General features: G+C 50.3%; 1 protein-coding gene across 1 annotated transcript in view; it reads right to left on the reverse strand.

The window, feature by feature from the left end:
• The window catches only part of LOC148513675 (uncharacterized), a 49124-nt gene extending 25320 nt beyond the window's left edge, over window positions 1–23804 (reverse strand). Inside the window, exon 1 of the mRNA XM_088481553.1 lies at window positions 23703–23804. Within this exon, the coding sequence (XP_088337679.1) occupies window positions 23703–23760 (58 nt within the window). The 5' untranslated portion in view covers window positions 23761–23804. The remainder of the gene's footprint in view (window positions 1–23702) is intronic.
• Window positions 23805–24506: the final 702 nt, after the last annotated feature.

Raw genomic sequence — 24506 nt, forward strand, 5'->3', positions numbered from 1 at the left:
CACTACTGGGGGGGTCTGCTACTGGGGGGGGCTATACTACTGGGGGGGCCATACTACAGAGGGGCCTGCTACTGGGGGGGCTATACTACTGGGGGGGGGGTCTGCACTACTGGGGGGGGGTCTGCTACTGGGGGAGGCAATACTACTGGGGGGGCCATACTACAGAGGGGCCTGCTACTGGGGGGGGCTATACTACTGGGGGGGGGTCTGCTACTGGGGGGGCCGTACTACTGGGGGGGGCCTACTACAGGGGGGGCCATACTACAGGGGGGGCCCATACTACAGGGGGGGCTACTACTGGAGCAGCCTACTACTGGGGGGGGCCTGCTACTGGGGCAGCCTACTACTGGGGGAGCCATACTACTGGGGGGGCATACTACTGGGTGGCATGCTAATGGGGGGCATACTACTGGGGGGGCCTGCTAATGGGGGACATACTACTGGGGGGGCCTGCTAATGGGGGGCATACTACTGGGGAGCATTCAACTGGGGGCACTGCATAGTGGACCGTACTACTAAGGGGACTGCATAGGGGGCACCACTGCTGGGGGACATTGTGTAAGGGACACCGCTACTGTGGGCATTGTGTAAAAGGGTCACTACTGTGGGCATTGTGTAAAAGGGGCACTACTGTGTGTCGTAACATAAATAAGAGACACTACTTTATGGTGTAATGTGAATCAGGCCCTATGTGCGGTGTAATGCTAATAAGATTGTGCACTGTGACTCCTAGGGCCGTAGCCCACTTTGTAAACAAGTACTGTGACTCTGCTGGCCGTACCCCACTGGGTGGGTGCACTACTTTTCATTTCTGCCACTGCTGTGTGGCAATGTGTCATAGATGTGCTTTATACTGTGGTGTCTGTGTCGTTGTGCCGCTGCTTTGTCGCTTAGTAACCAGTCAGCTCACTGCAACCTTTGGCCAATAATGTTGAAAACAATATTATAAGCTGTGATATGGTCTAAATTGACTGGAAATTAATGTTATTGAGGTTAATAATACTCTAGGAAGAAAAAAAAGACCAATTTATGTGATTTTAGCTTTTTTTGTCAATTTTTGTAAAAAAATCCAAATCCAAATCCAAATCCAAATCCAAAGCCAGTCACCGCAGTTTGGCAAATCCAAATCCAAATCCAAAGCCGGACGACGAATTAGAACCAAATCCAAATCCAAATCCGGCAAAAATGGTCCGGCGCACATCCCTAGCTGTAACCCCCGAAAGTACACTCCAGTCCAAACCAAAAAAAAAATTATTTTCTGTGTTTGTGAATTGTGTGCGCAGTAGCCGCACGTGCATCAACAAAGTAGTGCCAAGCGTGCGCCTGTGTCATAAGTAAAGGGCCGGCTGGCTTGACCGTTAAAGGGTGCTCTAACCCCCGAAAGTACACTCCAGTCCAAACCAAAAAAAAATTATTTTCTGTGTTTGTGAATTGTGTGCGCAGTAGCCGCACGTGCATCAACAAAGTAGTGCCAAGCGTGCGCCTGTGTCATAAGTAAAGGGCCGGCTGGCTTGACCGTTAAGGGTGCTGTAACCCCCGAAAGTACACTCCAGTCCAAACCAAAAAAAAAATTATTTTCTGTGTTTGTGAATTGTGTGCGCAGTAGCCGCACGTGCATCAACAAAGTAGTGCCAAGCGTGCACCTGTGTCATAAGTAAAGGGCCGGCTGGCTTGACCGTTAAGGGTGCTGTAACCCCCGAAAGTACACTCCAGTCCAAACCAAAAAAAAAATTATTTTCTGTGTTTGTGAATTGTGTGCGCAGTAGCCGCACGTGCATCAACAAAGTAGTGCCAAGCGTGCGCCTGTGTCATAAGTAAAGGGCCGGCTGGCTTGACCGTTAAGGGTGCTGTAACCCCCGAAAGTACACTCCAGTCCAAACCAAAAAAAAAATTATTTTCTGTGTTTGTGAATTGTGTGCGCAGTAGCCGCACGTGCATCAACAAAGTAGTGCCAAGCGTGCGCCTGTGTCATAAGTAAAGGGCCGGCTGGCTTGACCGTTAAGTGTGCTGTAACCCCCGAAAGTACACTCCAGTCCAAACCCAAAAAAAAATTATTTTCTGTGTTTGTGAATTGTGTGCGCAGTAGCCGCACGTGCATCAACAAAGTAGTGCCAAGCGTGCGCCTGTGTCATAAGTAAAGGGCCGGCTGGCTTGACCGTTAAGGGTGCTGTAACCCCCGAAAGTACACTCCAGTCCAAACCAAAAAAAAAAATATTTTCTGTGTTTGTGAATTGTGTGCGCAGTAGCCGCACGTGCATCAACAAAGTATTGCCAAGCGTGCGCCTGTGTCATAAGTAAAGGGCCGGCTGGCTTGACCGTTAAAGGGTGCTGTAACCCCCAAAGTACACTCCAGTCCAAACCAAAAAAAAAATTATTTTCTGTGTTTGTGAATTGTGTGCGCAGTAGCCGCACGTGCATCAACAAAGTAGTGCCAAGCGTGCGCCTGTGTCATAAGTAAAGGGCCGGCTGGCTTGACCGTTAAAGGGTGCTGTAACCCCCGAAAGTACACTCCAGTCCAAACCAAAAAAAAATTATTTTCTGTGTTTGTGAATTGTGTGCGCAGTAGCCGCACGTGCATCAACAAAGTAGTGCCAAGAGTGCGCCTGTGTCATAAGGGCCAGCTGGCTTGACCGTTAAAGGGTGCTGTAACCCCCAAAGTACACTCCAGTCCAAACCAAAAAAATAATTATTTTCTGTGTTTAGCCGCACGTATATATCAAATCGATATAACATAAATGGAGGACCAAACTTTCTCCGATAAAAATAAAATAGAGAAAGATCAAGAACCACTTCCTCCTAGTGCTGAAGCTGCTGCCACTAGTCATGACATAGACGATAACATGCCATCAACGTCGTCTGCCAAGGCCGATGCCCAATGTCATAGTAGAGGGCACATACAATCCCAAATGGCAAAGTTCAGGAAAATGACCTTGAAAAAGACATTTAAATCAGCTGAAGAGAAACGTAAACTTGCCAATATGCCATTTACGACACGGAGTGGCAAGGAACGGCTAAGGTCGATCCCTAGTATGTTCATGACTAGTGGTTCAGCTTCACATGACGATGGAAGCCCTCCTCCCACTAAAAAAATCAAAAGAGTTAAGCTGGCAAAAGCACAGCGAAGAACTGTGCTTTCTAAGAAGATATCACAAATCCCCAAGGAGAGTCCAAGTGTGGTGGTGGTTGCGATGCCTGACCTTCCCAGCACTGGACGGGAAGAGGTGGCTCTTTCCACCATTTGCACGCCCCCTGCAAGTGCTGAAAGGAGCACCCACAGTCCACTTGCTGATATGCAAATTGAAGATGTCACTGTTGAAGTACAACAGGATGAGGATACTGGTGTAGCTGGCGCTGAGGAGGAAGTTGGCGAGGAGGATTCTGATGGTGATGTGGTTTGTTTAAATCAGGCTTCGGGGGAGACAGTTGTTGTCCGTGGGATGAAAAAGCCCATCACGGTCATGCCTGGGCAGAAGACCAAACATTCCACCTCTTTGGTCTGGCAATATTTCTATCCAAATCCGGACAACAACTGTCTTGCCATATGTACCATATGTAAAGGTGAAATAAGTAGGGGTAGGGACGTCAACCACCTAGGAACATCCTCCCTTATACGGCACCTGCAGCGCGTTCATAAAAAGTTACTGTCAAGTTCAGAAACTTTGGCTAAGACCGTAAGCAGTCCAGGGACACCTAAATCCCGTTGTCCTGTTGTATCCAAGCGCCTGCAAACCACACCGTCAACTCCCTCCTCGTCAATTTCCTCCTTAGTCAGGATCGGAAGTAGTCCTGCAGGCCATGTCACTGGCATGACTGACTCTCCTATCCGGGATTCCTCTGGAGGATCCTGCATTGCTACGCCTACTGCTGCCGCTGCTGCTGTTGCTGCTGCTGGGAGTCGTTCATTATCCCAGAGAGGAAGTAGGAACACCACTACTTTTACTAAACAATTGACCCTCCAACAGTCCTTAGCGAGGAGGATGAAGTACGACAGCAGTCATCCTGAAGCAAAACGTATAACTGAGGCCTTGACTGCTATGTTGGTGTTAGACGTGCGTCCGGTATCCGCCATTAGTGCAGTGGGATTTAGACAATTGATGGAGGTAGTGTGTCCCCGGTTCCAAATCCCGTCTAGATTCCACTTCACTAGGCAGGCGATACCGAGACTGTACAGAAACGTCAGAAAAAGTGTCCTGTGTCCTGAAAAATGCCGTTGTACACAATGTCCACTTAACCACGGACATGTGGACAAGTGGAACAGGGCAGACTAAGGACTATATGACTGTGACAGCCCACTGGGTAGATGTATCACCTTACGCAGCAACAGCAGCAGCGTCACCAGTAGCAGCATCTCAGAAACGCCAGCTCGTTACAAGGCAGGCTACGCTGTGTATCACCGGTTTCAGTAAGAGGCACACCGCCGACAACCTCTTAGAGAAACTGAGGGAAATCATCGCCCAGTGGCTTACCCCACTTAGACTCTCCTGGGGATTTGTGATATCTGACAACGCCACCAATATTGTGCGGGCATTACATCTGGGCAAATTCCAGCACGTCCCATGTTTTGCTCACACAATAAACTTGGTGGTGCAGAATTTTCTGAAAAGCGACAGGGGCGTGCAGGAGACGCTTTGGGTGGCCCGAAAAATTTCTGGCCACTTTCGCCATTCAGCGACTGCGTGCCGAAGACTGGAGCGCCAGCAAACACTCTTGAACCTGCCCCGCCATCACCTGAAGCAAGAGGTTGTGACGCGGTGGAACTCAACCCTCTATATGCTTCAGAGGATGGAGGAGCAGCAAAAGGCCATACAAGCCTATACATCCACCTATGACATAGGCAAAGGAGGGGGTATGCACCTGACTCAAGCGCAGTGGAGAATGATTTCCGTGTTGTGCAAGGTTCTCCAGCCCTTCGAACTTGCCACACGTGAAGTCAGTTCAGACACAGCCAGCTTGAGTCAGGCCATTCCCCTCATCAGGCTTTTGCAGAAGCAGCTGGAGAAAGTGAAGGAGGAGCTAAGACGGAGCGATTCCGCTCGGCATGTGGGACTTGTGGATGAAGCCCTTCATTCGCTTTGCCAGGATTCCAGGGTGGTCAATCTGTTGAAATCAGACCACTACATTTTGGCCACCGTGCTTGATCCTAGGTTTAAAGCCTATGTGGTGTCTCTCTTTCCGGCCGACACAAGCCTGCAGAGGTGCAAAGACCTGCTGGTGAACACACTGTCAGCTGAAGCGGAACGTGACACGTCAACGGCTCCTTCTTCATTTTCTCCTGCAACTGGGGCTGCCAGGAAAAAACTTAGGTATCCTAAGCAACCCGCTGGCGGTGATGCAGGGCAGGCAGGACCAAGTTTGGACATCTGGTCCGGACTAAAGGACCTGGCAACAATTTCTGACATGTCTACTGTCACTGCATATGATACTGTCACCATTGACAGAATGGTGGAGGATTACATCGGTGACAGCATCCAAGTAGGCATGTCAGACAGTCCATACCTGTACTGGCAGGAAAAAGAGGCAATTTGGAGGCCCCTGTACAAGCTGGCTCTATTTTACCTGAGTTGCCCCCCCTCCAGTGTGTACTCCGAAAGAGTGTTTAGTGCAGCCGGGAACCTTGTCAGCGAAAGGCGTAGGAGGTTGCTTCCACAGAATGTGGAGAAGATGATGTTCATCAAAATGAATTATCAGCTCTTCCAGGGAGACCAGCCTCCAGAAGGTACAGAGGGACCTGTGGTGGTGGATTCAAGTGGGGACGAGTTAATACTTTGTGAGGATGAGGATGTACACACTGAAGAGGGTGAGGAATCGGTGGATGAGGAGGATGAGGATGACATCTTGCCTCCGTAGAGCCAGTTTGTGCAGGGACACATTAATTGCCAGCTTGTTTTGTGGGGGCCCAAACGAACCAATCATTTCAGCCACAGTTGTGTGGCAGACCCTGGCGCTGAAATGATTGATTTGTTAAATTGTGCATGTCCTGTTTATACAACATAAGGGTGGGTGGGAGGGCCCAAGGACAATTCCATCTTGCACTTCTTTTTTTTCTTTGCATTATGTACAGTTTGGGGCCTAGTTTTTCTAACTGCCATCCTGTCTGCCACTGCAGTGTCACTCCTAGATGGGTCACGTGTTTGTGCCGCCCACTCGTGTCGCTTAGCATAGTCATCCAGCTACCTCGGTGCAACCTTTTGGACATGAAAACACTATTGTGAGGTGTGAGGTGTTCAGAATAGACTGGAAATGAGTGGAAATTAAGGTTATTGAGGTTAATAATAGCATAGGAGCAGAGAAACCAACAAATTCTGTGATTTTAGCTGTTTTTATGCTTTTTAAAAAAAAAATACAGATCCAAAACACAAAACCCAGAACCCAAAACACGGAAGGGTGGTTTTGGCAAAACCAATCCAGATCCAAAACACGAAGAAAGATCCAGATCCAAAACCAAAACACAAAACACGAAAAGTGGCCGGTGCACACCCCTAATGTATACACAGCACAGGGACAGTACAGACAGCAGCCGTGCCAGTCTCCTCCTCACACACTACTACACCATGACATGTATACACAGCACAGGTACAGTACAGACAGCAGCCGTGCCAGTCTCCTCCTCACACACTACTGCTCCATGACATGTATACACAGCACAGGTACAGTACAGGCAGCAGTAGTGCCAGTCTCCTCCTCACACACTACTATACCATGACATGTATACACAGCACAGGTACAGTACAGACAGCAGCAGTGCCAGTCTCCTCCTCACACACTACTACACCATGACATGTATACACAGCACAGGTACAGTACACACAGCAGCAGCAGTGCCGGTCTCCTCCTCACACACTACTACACCATGACATGTATACACTGCACAGGTACAGTACAGACAGCAGCAGTGCCAGTCTCCTCCTCACACACTACTACACCATGACATGTATACATAGCACAGGTACAGTACAGACAACAGCAGTGCCAGTCTCCTCCTCACACACTACTACACCATGACATGTTAACACAGCACAGGTACAGTACAGACAGCAGCAGTGCCAGTCTCCCCCTCACACACTACTACACCATGACATGTATATACAACACAGGTACAGTACACACAGCAGCAGTGCCAGTCTCCTCCTCACACACTACTACACCATGACATGTATACACAGCACAGGTACAGTACAGACAGCAGCAGTGCCAGTCTCATCCTCACACACTACTACACCATGACATGTATACACAACACAGGTACAGTACAGACAGCAGCAGTGCCAGTCTCATCCTCACACACTACTACACCATGACATGTATAAACAGCACAGGTACAGTACACACAGCAGCAGTGCCGGAATTGGTATCATTTAACGCTGGACCCCTGCCCGGCGGTTGGAATCCCGACAGCGGCATCCCGGCAGAGGAGGAAATCCTGATCGTCCAAGGTAAGTATATACTAACCTAATTCTATCCCCTAACCTTCCCCCCAGTGCCTAACCCTAATCCCCCATCTAAGTGCCTAAACCTAACCCCCCCTTCCCCGCTGCTTAAACCTAAGTCCCCCGGGGGGTGCCTAACCCTAAGTACCCCCCAAGGGTGCCTAACCTTAACCCCCCCTTCCCCTAGCCTAACCCTAACCTCCAGGGGGGGTGCCTAACCCTGTCCCCCCCAGGAGCCCTAAACCTAACCCTCCCCCCCCTGCGGCTGTCCACTGCGGCGCCCGGCATTCTTTCGATCGGGATGCCAGGCGCCGGTCTACCGGCGTTGGTAAAATGACAGGCGTCTAGATATAGAAGCCTGTCATTTAACCCTCGCTGGGATTAAGCAGTCGGGAAACCGGCTGTCTGGATTAGGTCCGCCGGCTTCCTGACTGCATACCGCAGTGCCAGTCTCCTCACACACTACTATACCATGACATGTATACACAGCACAGGTACAGTACAGGCAGCAGTAGTGCCAGTCTCCTCACACACTACTATACCATGACATGTATACACAGCACAGGTACAGTACAGACAGCAGCAGTGCCAGTCTCCTCCTCACACACTACTACACCATGACATGTATACACAGCACAGGTACAGTACACACAGCAGCAGCAGTGCCGGTCTCCTCCTCACACACTACTACACCATGACATGTATACACAGCACAGGTACAGTACAGACAGCAGCAGTGCCAGTCTCCTCCTCACACATTACTACACCATGACATGTATACATAGCACAGGTACAGTACAGACAACAGCAGTGCCAGTCTCCTCCTCACACACTACTACACCATGACATGTTAACACAGCACAGGTACAGTACAGACAGCAGCAGTGCCAGTCTCCCCCTCACACACTACTACACCATGACATGTATATACAACACAGGTACAGTACACACAGCAGCAGTGCCAGTCTCCTCCTCACACACTACTACACCATGACATGTATACACAGCACAGGTACAGTACAGACAGCAGCAGTGCCAGTCTCATCCTCACACACTACTACACCATGACATGTATACACAACACAGGTACAGTACAGACAGCAGCAGTGCCAGTCTCATCCTCACACACTACTACACCATGACATGTATAAACAGCACAGGTACAGTACACACAGCAGCAGTGCCGGAATTGGTATCATATAACGATGGACCCCTGCCCGGCGGTTGGAATATCGACAGCGGCATCCCGGCAGAGGAGGAAATCCTGATCGTCCAAGGTAAGTATATACTAACCTAATTCTATCCCCTAACCCTCCCTTAGGGGTGCCTAACCCTAACCTTCCCCCCAGTGCCTAACCCTAATCCCCCGTCTAAGTGCCTAAACCTAACCCCCCCTTCCCTGCTGCTTAAACCTAAGTCCCCCGGGGGGTGCCTAACCCTAAGTACCCCCCAAGGGTGCCTAACCTTAACCCCCCCTTCCCCTAGCCTAACCCTAACCTCCAGAGGGGGTGCCTAACCCTGTCCCCCCCGGGAGCCCTAAACCTAACCCTCCCCCCCTGCGGCTGTCCGCTGAGGTGCCCAGCATTCTTTCGATCGGGATGCCAGGCGCCGGTCTACCGGCGTTGGTAAAATGACAGGCGTCTAGATATAGAAGCCTGTCCTTTAACTCTCGCTGGGATTAAGCAGTCGGGAAGCCGGCTGTCTGGATTAGGTCCGCCGTCTTCCCGACTGCATAACGCAGTGCCAGTCTCCTCACACACTACTATACCATGACATGTATACACAGCACAGGTACAGTACAGACAGCAGCAGTGCCAGTCTCCTCCTCACACACTAGTACACCATGACATGTATACACAGCACAGATACAGTACAGACAACAGCAGTGCCAGTCTACTCCTCACACACTACTGCACCATGACATGTATACACAGCACAGGTACAGTACAGACAGCAGCAGTGCCAGTCTCCTCCTCACACACTAGTACACCATGACATGTATACACAGCACAGATACAGTACAGATAACAGCAGTGCCAGTCTCCCCCTCACACACTACTGCACCATGACATGTATACACAGCACATGTACAGTACAGACAGCAGCAGTGCCAGTCTCCTCCTAACACACTACTACACCATGACATGTATACACAGCACAGGTACAGTACACACAGCAGCAGTGCCAGTCTCCTCCTAACACACTACTACACCATGACATGTATACACAACACAGCTACAGTACACACAGCAGCAGTGCCAGTCTCCTCCTAACACACTACTACACCATGACATGTATACACAGCACAGGTACAGTACAGACAGCAGCAGTGCCAGTCTCATCCTCACACACTACTACACCATGACATGTATACACAGCACAGGTACAGTACAGACAGCAGCAGTGCCAGTCTCCTCCTCACACACTACTACACCATGACATATATACACAGGTACAGTACAGACAGCAGCAGTGCCAGTCTCCTCCACTCACACTACTACACCATGACATGTATACACAGCACAGGTACAGTACAGACAGCAGCAGTGCCAGTCTCCTCCACTCACACTACTACACCATGACATGTATACCATACTTGCTGACTATCTGGCTTCCCCTTCCGGGAGGGAGCAGCCAGATCGGCTTTACCTGGGGGGGTGTGTGGCCAGCAAACGGGGACAGGGGCGGGGCCACATGATCGCATCATTTTGGCCCCGCCCCTGCCACACACTGCCGATATTACAGGCAGTGTGAAGCAGGGGGCAGGGCCAAAATGACGAGATTCGGCGTGAATCACGTTACAGGCCCCCCGCTGCCGAGGATTTTCTTGTAATTGCGGTCGGGGGCAGGAGGGGTCGACTGCTGCTGGGAGACTTGCCTGCTTTCCCGGGAGGTCGGGAGCGGCACCCAATTATCGGGAGGCTCCCGACCAAATCGGGAGAAGTCAAGTATGATGTATACACAGCCCAGGTACAGTAAACACAGCAGCAGTGCCAGTCTCCTCCTCACACACTACTACACCATGACATGTATACACAACACAGGTACAGTACAGACAGCAGCAGTGCCAGTCTCCTCCTCACACACTACTACACCATAACATGTATACACAACACAGGTACAGTACAGACAGCAGCAGTGCCAGTCTCCTCCTCACACACTACTACACCATGACATGTATACATAGCACAGGTACAGTACAGACAACAGCAGTGCCAGTCTCCTCCTCACACACTACTACACCATGACATGTATTCACAGCACAGGTACAGTACAGACAGCAGCAGTGCCATTCTCCCCCTCACACACTACTACACCATGACATGTATATACAACACAGGTACAGTACACACAGCAGCAGTGCCAGTCTCCTCCTCACACACTACTACACCATGACATGTATACATAGCACAGGTACAGTACAGACAACAGCAGTGCCAGTCTCCTCCTCACACACTACTACACCATGACATGTATACACAGCACAGGTACAGTACAGACAGCAGCAGTGCCAGTCTCCCCCTCACACACTACTACACCATGACATGTATATACAACACAGGTACAGTACACACAGCAGCAGTGCCAGTCTCCTCCTCACACACTACTACACCATGACATGTATACACAGCACAGGTACAGTACAGACAGCAGCAGTGCCAGTCTCCTCCTCACACACTACTACACCATGACATGTATACACAGCACAGGTACAGTACAGACAGCAGCAGTGCCAGTCTCATCCTCACACACTACTACACCATGACATGTATACACAACACAGGTACAGTACAGACAGCAGCAGTGCCAGTCTCATCCTCACACACTACTACACCATGACATGTATACACAGCACAGGTACAGTACACACAGCAGCAGTGCCGGAATTGGTATCATTTAACGCTGGACCCCTGCCCGGCGGTTGGAATCCCGACAGCGGCATCCCGGCAGAGGAGGAAATCCTGATCGTCCAAGGTAAGTATATACTAACCTAATTCTATCCCCTAACCTTCCCCCCAGTGCCTAACCCTAATCCCCCGTCTAAGTGCCTAAACCTAACCCCCCCTTCCCCGCTGCTTAAACCTAAGTCCCCCGGGGGGTGCCTAACCCTAAGTACCCCCCAAGGGTGCCTAACCTTAACCCCCCCTTCCCCTAGCCTAACCCTAACCTCCAGGGGGGGTGCCTAACCCTGTCCCCCCCGGGAGCCCTAAACCTAACCCTCCCCCCCCTGCGGCTGTCCGCTGCGGCGCCCGGCATTCTTTCGATCGGGATGCCAGGCGCCAGTCTACCGGCGTCGGTAAAATGACAGGCGTCTAGATATAGAAGCCTGTCATTTAACCCTCGCTGGGATTAAGCAGTCGGGAAACCGGCTGTCTGGATTAGGTCCGCCGGCTTCCTGACTGCATACCGCAGTGCCAGTCTCCTCACACACTACTATACCATGACATGTATACACAGCACAGGTACAGTACAGACAGCAGCAGTGCCAGTCTCCTCCTCACACACTACTACACCATGACATGTATACACAGCACAGGTACAGTACACACAGCAGCAGTGCCAGTCTCCTCCTCACACACTAGTACACCATGACATGTATACACAGCACAGGTACAGTACAGACAGCAGCAGTGCCAGTCTCCCCCTCACACACTACTACACCATGACATGTATACACAACACAGGTACAGTACAGACAGCAGCAGTGCCAGTCTCCTCCTAACACACTACTACACCATGACATGTATACACAGCACAGGTACAGTACAGACAGCAGCAGTGCCAGTCTCCTCACACACTACTACACCATGACATGTATACACAGCACAGGTACAGTACAGACAGCAGCAGTGCCAGTCTCATCCTCACACACTACTACACGATGACATGTATACACAACACAGGTACAGTACAGACAGCAGCAGTGCCAGTCTCTTCCTCACACACTACTACACGATGACATGTATACACAACACAGGTACAGTACAGACAGCAGCAGTGCCAGTCTCCCCCTCACACACTACTACAACATGACATATATACACAGCACAGGTACAGTACAGACAGCAGCAGTGCCAGTCTCCTCCACTCACACTACTACACCATGACATGTATACACAGCACAGGTACAGTACAGACAGCAGCAGTGCCAGTCTCCTCCTAACACACTACTACACCATGACATGTATACACAGCACAGGTACAGTACAGACAGCAGCAGTGCCAGTCTCCCCCTCACACACTACTACACCATGACATATATACACAGCACAGGTACAGTACAGACAGCAGCAGTACCAGTCTCCTCCTCACACACTACTACACCATGACATGTATACACAGCACAGGTACAGTACAGACAGCAGCAGTGCCAGTCTCCTCCACTCACACTACTACACCATGACATGTATACCATACTTGCCGACTATCTGGCTTCCCCTTCCGGGAGGGAGCAGCCAGATCGGCTTTACCTGGGGGGGGTGTGGCCAGCAAATGGGGACAGGGGCGGAGCCACATGATCGCATCATTTTGGCCCCGCCCCTGCCACACACTGCCGATATTACAGGCAGTGTGAAGCAGGGGGCGGGGCCAAAATGACAAGATTCGGCGTGAATTACGTTACAGGCCCCCCGCTGCCGAGGATTTTCTTGTAATTGCGGTCGGGGGCAGGAGGGGTCGACTGCTGCTGGGAGACTTGCCTGCTTTCCCGGGAGGTCGGGAGCGGCACCCAATTATCGGGAGGCTCCCGACCAAATCGGGAGTAGTCAAGTATGATGTATACACAGCCCAGGTACAGTAAACACAGCAGTAGTGCCAGTCTCCTCCTCACACACTACTACACCATAACATGTATACACAACACAGGTACAGTACACACAGCAGCAGTGCCAGTCTCCTCACACACTACTACACCATGACATGTATATACAGCACACATACAGTACACACAGCAGCAGTGCCAGTCTCCTCCTCACACACTACTACACCATGACATGTATAAACAGCACAGGTACAGTACAGACAACAGCAGTGCCAGTCTCCTCACACACTACTTCACCATGACATGTATACACAGCACAGGTACAGTACAAACAGCAGCAGTGCCAGTCTCCTCCTCACACACTACTATACCATGACATGTATACACAACACAGGTACAGTACACACAGCAGCAGTGCCAGTCTCCTCCTCACACACTACTACACCATGACATGTATACACAGCACAGGTACAGTACAGACAGCAGCAGTGCCAGTCTCCTCCTCACACACTACTATACCATGACATGTATACACAACACAGGTACAGTACACACAGCAGCAGTGCCAGTCTCCTCCTCACACTACTACACCATGACATGTATACACAGCACAGGTACAGTACACACAGCAGCAGTGCCAGTCTCCCCCTCACACACTACTACACCATGACATGTATACACAGCACAGGTACAGTACAGACAGCAGCAGTGCCAGTCTCATCCTCACACACTACTTCACCATGACATGTATACACAGCACAGGTACAGTACACACAGCAGCAGTGCCAGTCTCATCCTCACACACTACTACACCATGACATGTATACACAGCACAGGTACAGTACACACAGCAGCAGTGCCAGTCTCATCCTCACACACTACTACACCATGACATGTATACACAGCACAGGTACAGTACAGACAGCAGCAGTGCCAGTCTCCTCCTCACACACTACTACACCATGACATGTATACACAGCGCAGTTACAGTACATACAGCAGCAGTGCCAGTCTCCTCCTCACACACTACTACACCATGACATGTATACACAGCGCAGGTACAGTACATACAGCAGCAGTGCCAGTCTCATCCTCACACACTACTACACCATGACATGTATACACAGCACAGGTACAGTACAGACAGCAGCAGTGCCAGTCTCCTCCTCACACACTACTACACCATGACATGTATACACAGCGCAGGTACAGTACATACAGCAGCAGTGCCAGTCTCCTCCTCACACACTACTACACCATGACATGTATACACAGCGCAGGTACAGTACATACAGCAGCAGTGCCAGTCTCCTCCTCACACACTACTACACCATGACATGCATACACAGCGCAGGTACAGTACATACAGCAGCAGTGCCAGTCTCCTCCTCACACACTACTACACCATGACATGTATACACAGCGCAGGTACAGTACAGACAGCAGCAGTGCCAGTCTCATCCTCACACACTACTACACCATGACATGTATACACAGCGCAGGTACAGTACAGACAGCAGCAGTGCCAGTCTCCTCCTCACACACTACTACACCATGACATGTATACACAGCGCAGGTACAGTACATACAGCAGCAGTGCCAGTCTCCTCCTCACACACTACTACACCATGACATGCATACACAGCGCAGGTACAGTACATACAGCAGCAGTGCCAGTCTCATCCTCACACACTACTACACCATGACATGCATACACAGCGCAGGTACAGTACATACAGCAGCAGTGCCAGTCTCATCCTCACACACTACTACACCATGACATGTATACACAGCACAGGTACAGTACAGACAGCAGCAGTGCCAGTCTCCTCCTCACACACTACTACACCATGACATGTATACACAGCGCAGGTACAGTACATACAGCAGCAGTGCCAGTCTCATCCTCACACACTACTACACCATGACATGTATACACAGCACAGGTACAGTACAGACAGCAGCAGTGCCAGTCTCCCCCTCACACACTACTACACCATGACATGTATACACAGCACAGGTACAGTACAGACAGCAGCAGTGCCAGTCTCCTCACACACTACTACACCATGACATGTATACACAGCACAGGTACAGTACAGACAGCAGCAGTGCCAGTCTCCCCCTCACACACTACTACACCATGACATGTATACACAGCACAGGTACAGTACAGACAGCAGCAGTGCCAGTCTCCTCCTCACACTACTACACCATGACATGTATAAACAGCACAGGTACAGTACAGACAACAGCAGTGCCAGTCTCCTCACACACTACTTCACCATGACATGTATACACAGCACAGGTACAGTACAAACAGCAGCAGTGCCAGTCTCCTCCTCACACACTACTATACCATGACATGTATACACAACACAGGTACAGTACACACAGCAGCAGTGCCAGTCTCCTCCTCACACACTACTACACCATGACATGTATACACAGCACAGGTACAGTACAGACAGCAGCAGTGCCAGTCTCCTCCTCACACACTACTATACCATGACATGTATACACAACACAGGTACAGTACACACAGCAGCAGTGCCAGTCTCCTCCTCACACTACTACACCATGACATGTATACACAGCACAGGTACAGTACACACAGCAGCAGTGCCAGTCTCCCCCTCACACACTACTACACCATGACATGTATACACAGCACAGGTACAGTACAGACAGCAGCAGTGCCAGTCTCATACTCACACACTACTTCACCATGACATGTATACACAGCACAGGTACAGTACACACAGCAGCAGTGCCAGTCTCATCCTCACACACTACTACACCATGACATGTATACACAGCACAGGTACAGTACACACAGCAGCAGTGCCAGTCTCATCCTCACACACTACTACACCATGACATGTATACACAGCGCAGGTACAGTACAGACAGCAGCAGTGCCAGTCTCCTCCTCACACACTACTACACCATGACATGTATACACAGCGCAGGTACAGTACATACAGCAGCAGTGCCAGTCTCCTCCTCACACACTACTACACCATGACATGTATACACAGCGCAGGTACAGTACATACAGCAGCAGTGCCAGTCTCCTCCTCACACACTACTACACCATGACATGTATACACAGCACAGGTACAGTACAGACAGCAGCAGTGCCAGTCTCCTCCTCACACACTACTACACCATGACATGTATACACAGCACAGGTACAGTACATACAGCAGCAGTGCCAGTCTCCTCCTCACACACTACTACACCATGACATGTATACACAGCGCAGGTACAGTACATACAGCAGCAGTGCCAGTCTCCTCCTCACACACTACTACACCATGACATGCATACACAGCGCAGGTACAGTACATACAGCAGCAGTGCCAGTCTCATCCTCACACACTACTACACCATGACATGCATACACAGCGCAGGTACAGTACAGACAGCAGCAGTGCCAGTCTCATCCTCACACACTACTACACCATGACATGTATACACAGCGCAGGTACAGTACAGACAGCAGCAGTGCCAGTCTCCTCCTCACACACTACTACACCATGACATGTATACACAGCGCAGGTACAGTACATACAGCAGCAGTGCCAGTCTCCTCCTCACACACTACTACACCATGACATGCATACACAGCGCAGGTACAGTACATACAGCAGCAGTGCCAGTCTCATCCTCACACACTACTACACCATGACATGCATACACAGCGCAGGTACAGTACATACAGCAGCAGTGCCAGTCTCATCCTCACACACTACTACACCATGACATGTATACACAGCGCAGGTACAGTACAGACAGCAGCAGTGCCAGTCTCCTCCTCACACACTACTACACCATGACATGTATACACAGCGCAGGTACAGTACATACAGCAGCAGTGCCAGTCTCCTCCTCACACACTACTACACCATGACATGTATACACAGCGCAGGTACAGTACAGACAGCAGCAGTGCCAGTCTCCTCCTCACACACTACTACACCATGACATGTATACACAGCGCAGGTACAGTACATACAGCAGCAGTGCCAGTCTCATCCTCACACACTACTACACCATGACATGTATACACAGCACAGGTACAGTACAGACAGCAGCAGTGCCAGTCTCCTCCTCACACACTACTACACCATGACATGTATACACAGCGCAGGTACAGTACATACAGCAGCAGTGCCAGTCTCATCCTCACACACTACTACACCATGACATGTATACACAGCACAGGTACAGTACACACAGCAGCAGTGCCAGTCTCATCCTCACACACTACTACACCATGACATGTATACACAGCACAGGTACAGTACACACAGCAGCAGTGCCAGTCTCCCCCTCACACACTACTACACCATGACATGTATACACAGCACAGGTACAGTACAGACAGCAGCAGTGCCAGTCTCCTCCTCACACTACTACACCATGACATGCAGGGCCAGACTGGGACTAAAAATAGACCCTGGCATTTAAAGCATACAAGCCCACCTTGCGTCAGCATCTGACTCCTGGCATAGACTCCTCCCCTTACTATTCCTGACTCCTCCCACTTCTTAGTCTATGCTTTTACAAATATAATTAATATTAAAAAAACATACAAGTGTACATCATTCTCTGTATTAAAATACACACAACATAGCTCACTCTGCAGAAGGATTCAATAGTCAAACAATTTGTTATTGGTTGGTTCTGTTAGGTAAAGCTTGCACTTAGGGGCATATTTATTGTGGGTGTAAGGTATGCAGTGCACATGGGTCCAGGGGGGGTTGGGTATGAAATAACGATGGCTTATAAGCCGCCGGTTCAAATCCCGACCCTGGAAGCACGACAGATCAAAATCTTGACGCCGGCTGGTAAGTATATTTAAACCCAACCGTAACCCTCCCTTGGGGTGGCTAACCCTAAGACTCCGGGGGTGGTGGCTTACCCTAAGTCCCCCCCTGTGGTGCCTAACTCTAATCTCACCTACCCGCACCCTAATCCTAACCCTCCCGGGGGTTGCCTAACCCTAACCTCCCCCCGGTGGTGCCTCACCCTAACTCCCCCTTCCCTTAGACTAAACCTAAAAATCCCAGGGGGGTGCCTAACCCTAAGCTCCCCCCGGGGATGCCTAAACCTAACCCTCCCCCCTTCGGCTAACAGTTTGCGATGCCTGGCTTACCTACATTCTGGAGGCGTCAGGATTTCGGCATGGGGCTAATGATAGGCATCAGTATTTAGATGCCAATCTTTATTCCCATGCTGGGCTTTCAGTGACGGGATTCTGGTGGACGGCATTTTGACCACCGGCATCCTGACACATCCCCCAGGGGGGGCCCACACCACACACCCTGCACCCATATTATCTAAAACTTTCCTCACTGAGGACGGTCCCATGTCGGGTTTCTCAGTGCTGATCAAAACGTCTGAAAATGCCCGCCAAGGCCATTTTTCCGGCATTTTGCACATGCACTGTGAGGAAATTGCCAGAAAAAAATGGCGGCCACACCATCTCCTCGGCAATCTGCACATGCGCAGTAGACACTGGACACACTCTACTGCCCAGAGTCGACTGATTCTGCGGTGACCGGCCAGCCACGCCGGGGTGAGAGGAGGGGACCCATGACGGGGGATGCACATAGACCCCCTTCTCTCTAAAGACGCCCCAGGCTTAACTACACATTTTGGTGCCCTGTGTAGTGTTTAATCTAGATTTTGTTAGGGCATCAGTGATCACCGAGGGTGGCATACCAGAACAGGGTACTGTGGGGAGCATGGTCTCATGGCAAGCCCCCACTTTCCATCACTCATACAACAGAAAAAGAACCATAAACACCCAAACCACAGAATAATGTGTGCCCAGTGTGACCTCACATAGTAAATATACACAAGAGAACACAGGAATCAAACATTTGGTTGGAAAATAATAATATACAGAATTAATCTCACATTTACTACTACACTAATGTATTATCTGCTCAGCCACACATAGGAAGTAGCCGCACACTCCTCCTACTCACCCGGGCAGCGGATTTGACAGTCACACCTGCACTCGTGTGAGGGGGGCTGCAGAGTGCAACACTGAGCCCGGATTCACACAGTGACAGCAGGCCTAATGCTGGAGCCTGCAATGATATCACTGCCCACCTATACTACACAGCAGGTCTCCCAATTCAAAGCATGGTGCACAGCAGGGTCCCCAATTCATAGTAGGACAAACAGTAGGGTCTCCAATTCATAGTATGCCACACAGTAGTAGTGCCCTCATTCACGTTATGCCACACAGTAGTAGTGCCCCTTATAAGACATTATGCCACGCACGGTAATACCCCTTATAATACACTATGCCACACATAATAATGCCCTTTATAAGACATTATGCCACACCCAGTAATGCCCCTTACAATTCAATATTCCATACACAGTAATGCCCCTTATAACACATGCCACACAGTAATACCCCTTATAAAGTACCAAAACTTAGTTCCGTCCAACCAGTGACTGTGCTGTGCAATGTAGAATACAGAGATGGATAGGTCTCTGCAAATAAAATCGCACTTTCTCCTATCAAGCAGAGATTTGATTTTTTTTTAATCTTAAAGGACCAGCAAGTTGGACTGATCTACAACTGAAATAATAAAAGTGAAGTGACAATATAACATGTATACACAGCACAGGTACAGTACAGACAGCAGCAGCAGCACCAGTCTCTCCCTCACACACTACTACACCATGACATGTATACACATCACAGGTACAGTACACACAGCAGCAGTGCCAGTCTCCTCCTCACACACTACTACACCATGACATGTATACACAGCACAGGTACAGTACACACAGCAGCAGTGCCAGTCTCCTCCTCACACACTACTACACCATGACATGTATACACAGCACAGGTACAGTACACACAGCAGCAGTGCCAGTCTCCTCACACACTACTACACCATGACATGTATACACAGCAGAGGTACAGTACAGACAGCAGCAGTGCCAGTCTCCTCCTCACACACTACTACACCATGACATGTATACACAGCACAGGTACAGTACAGACAGCAGCAGTGCCAGTCTCCTCCTCACACTACTACTACACCATGCCATGTATACACAGCACAGGTACAGTACACACAGCAGCAGTGCCAGTCTCCTCCTCACACACTACTACACCATGACATGTATACACAGCACAGGTACAGTACAGACAGCAGCAGTGCCAGTCTCCTCACACACTACTACACCATGACATGTATACACAGCACAGGTACAGTCAGTGGCGGGCTGGGCCGGGGGGCAGGGTGCCATGTGCCCCCCGGGCCGCAGCGTCATGCGGTCCGCGGGCCGGTGCAGTCTGTGTCACTGTGACACAGACTGCACCCCGTGTGTAGCGCTGACCAGACGGAGTTCGGTCAGCGCTACATTGACAAACACACAGCCGCTGGCTCCGGCAGCTGTGTGTTTGTTGTAAGCAGCCGACAATGAGAGTCTGTCAGACTCTCATTAGCTGCTGCTGCGCCCACTGTGGGAGCCGCTCCATCTTCCGGCTCCCGCAGTGGGCAATGGGAGAGACGTCATGATGTCATATGATGTCTCTCCCATAATGCAGAGCGTCCCTGCCCGGGAGGACAGATGGAGGAGCAGATGGCGGTGGCGGGAGTGGGGATTCAGGTAAGTGTTTTTTTTATTTTGTTTTTTATATTATGTGTGTCTACTGGGGGGGGGGTCTGGCACTACTGGGGGCACTACAAAGGGGGGGACTACTACTACTGGGGGCATTACAAGGGGGGTGGGGGACTACTACTACTGGGGGCACTACAAGGGGGAGGGAACTACTACTACTGGGGACTACAACTACTGGGGGCACTATAAGGGGACTACTACTACTACTACTGGGGGCATTACAAGGGGGGTGGGGGACTACTACTACTGGGGGCACTACAAGGGGGAGGGAACTACTACTACTGGGGACTACAACTACTGGGGGCACTATAAGGGGACTACTACTACTACTACTGGGGGCATTACAAGGGGGGTGGGGGACTACTGCTACTGGGGGCACTACAAGGGGGAGGGGACTACTACTACTGGGGACTACTACTACTGGGGACACTACAAGGGGGTGGGGGACTAATACTACTGGGGGCACTACAAGGGGAGGGGACTACTACTACTGGGGACTACTACTACTGGGGGCACTATAAGGGGACTACTACTACTACTACTGGGGGCACTACAAGGGGGGTGGGGGACTACTACTACTGGGGGCACTACAAAGGGGGGGTCCTACTACTGGGGCACTACAAGGGGGGGGACTACTACTGGGGGCACTACTGGAGGCCTGCATAAGGGTGTTCTCTCCTGTGGCACACGGGGGCACTGCATATGGGCACTACGACAGGGAGCTGCCCTAATCTTTATTTTTACCTTACATTAATCCCATATGGACCCGCCTCCTCCCTGGAACACTTGAGGGGGGGTGGGTGCCGTAGCACGCATATTCTTCGGACACCCTGGCTACACGCTACTCCTCTGCCAGCGCCGCCTGCATGCATTTGCCCCCCAGGCTAAAAGTTGCCAGCCAGCCAGCCCCTGGGTATAGTACAGAGAGCAGCAGTGCCAGTCTCCTCCTCACACACTGCTACACCATGACATGTATACACAGCATAGGTACAGTACAGACAGCCGCAGTGCCAGTCTCATCCTCACACAATACTACACCATAACATGTTGTATACACAGCACAGGTACAGTACAGACAGACAGCAGCAGTGCCAGTCTCCTCCTCACACACTACTACACCATGACATGTATACACAGCACAGGTACAGTACAGACAGCAGCAGTGCCAGTCTCTTCCTCACACGCTACTACACCATGACATGTATACACAGCACAGGTACAGTACACACAGCAGCAGTGCCAGTCTCCTCACACACTACTACACCATGACATGTATACACAGCAGAGGTACAGTACAGACAGCAGCAGTGCCAGTCTCCTCCTCACACACTACTACACCATGACATGTATACACAGCAGAGGTACAGTACAGACAGCAGCAGTGCCAGTCTCCTCACACACTACTACACCATGACATGTATACACAGCAGAGGTACAGTACAGACAGCAGCAGTGCCAGTCTCCTCACACACTACTACACCATGACATGTATACACAGCAGAGGTACAGTACAGACAGCAGCAGTGCCAGTCTCCTCCTCACACACTACTACACCATGACATGTATACACAGCAGAGGTACAGTACAGACAGCAGCAGTGCCAGTCTCCTCACACACTACTACACCATGACATGTATACACAGCAGAGGTACAGTACAGACAGCAGCAGTGCCAGTCTCCTCACACACTACTACACCATGACATGTATACACAGCACAGGTACAGTACACACAGCAGCAGTGCCAGTCTCCTCACACACTACTACACCATGACATGTATACACAGCACAGGTACAGTACACACAGCAGCAGTGCCAGTCTCCTCACACACTACTACACCATGACATGTATACACAGCAGAGGTACAGTACAGACAGCAGCAGTGCCAGTCTCCTCCTCACACACTACTACACCATGACATGTATACACAGCAGAGGTACAGTACATACAGCAGCAGTGCCAGTCTCCTCACACACTACTACACCATGACATGTATACACAGCACAGGTACAGTACAGACAGCAGCAGTGCCAGTCTCCTCACACACTACTACACCATGACATGTATACACAGCACAGGTACAGTACACACAGCAGCAGTGCCAGTCTCCTCACACACTACTACACCATGACATGTATACACAGCAGAGGTACAGTACAGACAGCAGCAGTGCCAGTCTCCTCACACACTACTACACCATGACATGTATACACAGCACTGGTACAGTACAGACAGCAGCAGTGCCAGTCTCCTCCTCACACACTACTACACCATGACATGTATACACAGCACAGGTACAGTACACACAGCAGCAGTGCCAGTCTCCTCACACACTACTACACCATGACATGTATACACAGCAGAGGTACAGTACAGACAGCAGCAGTGCCAGTCTCCTCACACACTACTACACCATGACATGTATACACAGCACAGGTACAGTACAGACAGCAGCAGTGCCAGTCTCCTCCTCACACACTACTACACCATGACATGTATACACAGGTACAGTACAGACAGCAGCAGTGCCAGTCTCCTCCTCACACACTACTACACCATGACATGTATACACAGCACAGGTACAGTACAGACAGCAGCAGTGCCAGTCTCCTCCTCACACACTACTACACCATGACATGTATACACAGGTACAGTACAGACAGCAGCAGTGCCAGTCTCCTCCTCACACACTACTATACCATGACATGTATACACAGCACAGGTACAGTACAGACAGCAGCAGTGCCAGTCTCCTCACACACTACTACACCATGACATGTACATACATTACTGGCAGAGAATAGACGGCAGCAATTTTAGTCTCATCTCTGCACTCTACCAGTTACTTACCTACTTGACAGTTGAGTAGGAAAACAAATGCAGCTGATAAGAGATATTTTAGCTTCATGGCACTCTGTGGGTTGTAATGTTGCTCAGTATTTTATGCTTGCACTGTTACTCTGTCTTTCCTTCTTCCCGTTTATCTAGCATTTATACTTGTCTTCTTGTGCAATACAAATGCCAAGCGTTCTGTTTCCTCTTCTTAAGTAATATGATTTTCTACTCTCTGGCACTGTCCAGGAAACTCCTGCATTATGTTGAATATGTGTACTATTTTGCGATTGTATAAGCAGAATAATAGTATACAGCAGCGGATTCTCAAAGTTAACAAACATCCCAGGTGCTTGACCAGTAGTGTGGTTTATTGAGTGCTAGTAAGTTTATACAGCGGTACTCACTGTTACATACACTCAGTATCTGATAGAGTGGAGCTTGTGCAGAGACATACAGAGCACAAGCTGGTGATGTATTTGGGTAGCGGTGCATATACAAGCAGCGGTAGCAGGTATTTAGTGGATATATTGCAGGGTCTCAGTGACGCTAAGTGGGATACGTCCGTGTCCCGCTGTGGCATTCTAAAGCTGGGTACACACCTAACAGATATATCTGCTGATGATGGTTGTTCATACACACTGAAAAACCATCATCTATCATCTGACCGCAGGTCCCACTGGCCAGGGGTCGCGCTCCCCTCCCTGTGGCCTCTGCTGCAAGTGTATGGGCAGTTGGCAGACCACCCATACACACAGTATGATGGACAGATATCTGCCTTCGGCTGTGCTGCACACATGTCGTTCACAGACATATTGCTGG

Source organism: Taudactylus pleione, unplaced genomic scaffold, assembly GCF_031769625.1.
Source record: "Taudactylus pleione unplaced genomic scaffold, aTauple2 ptg000274l, whole genome shotgun sequence".
Classification (NCBI taxonomy): Eukaryota; Metazoa; Chordata; class Amphibia; order Anura; family Myobatrachidae; genus Taudactylus; species Taudactylus pleione.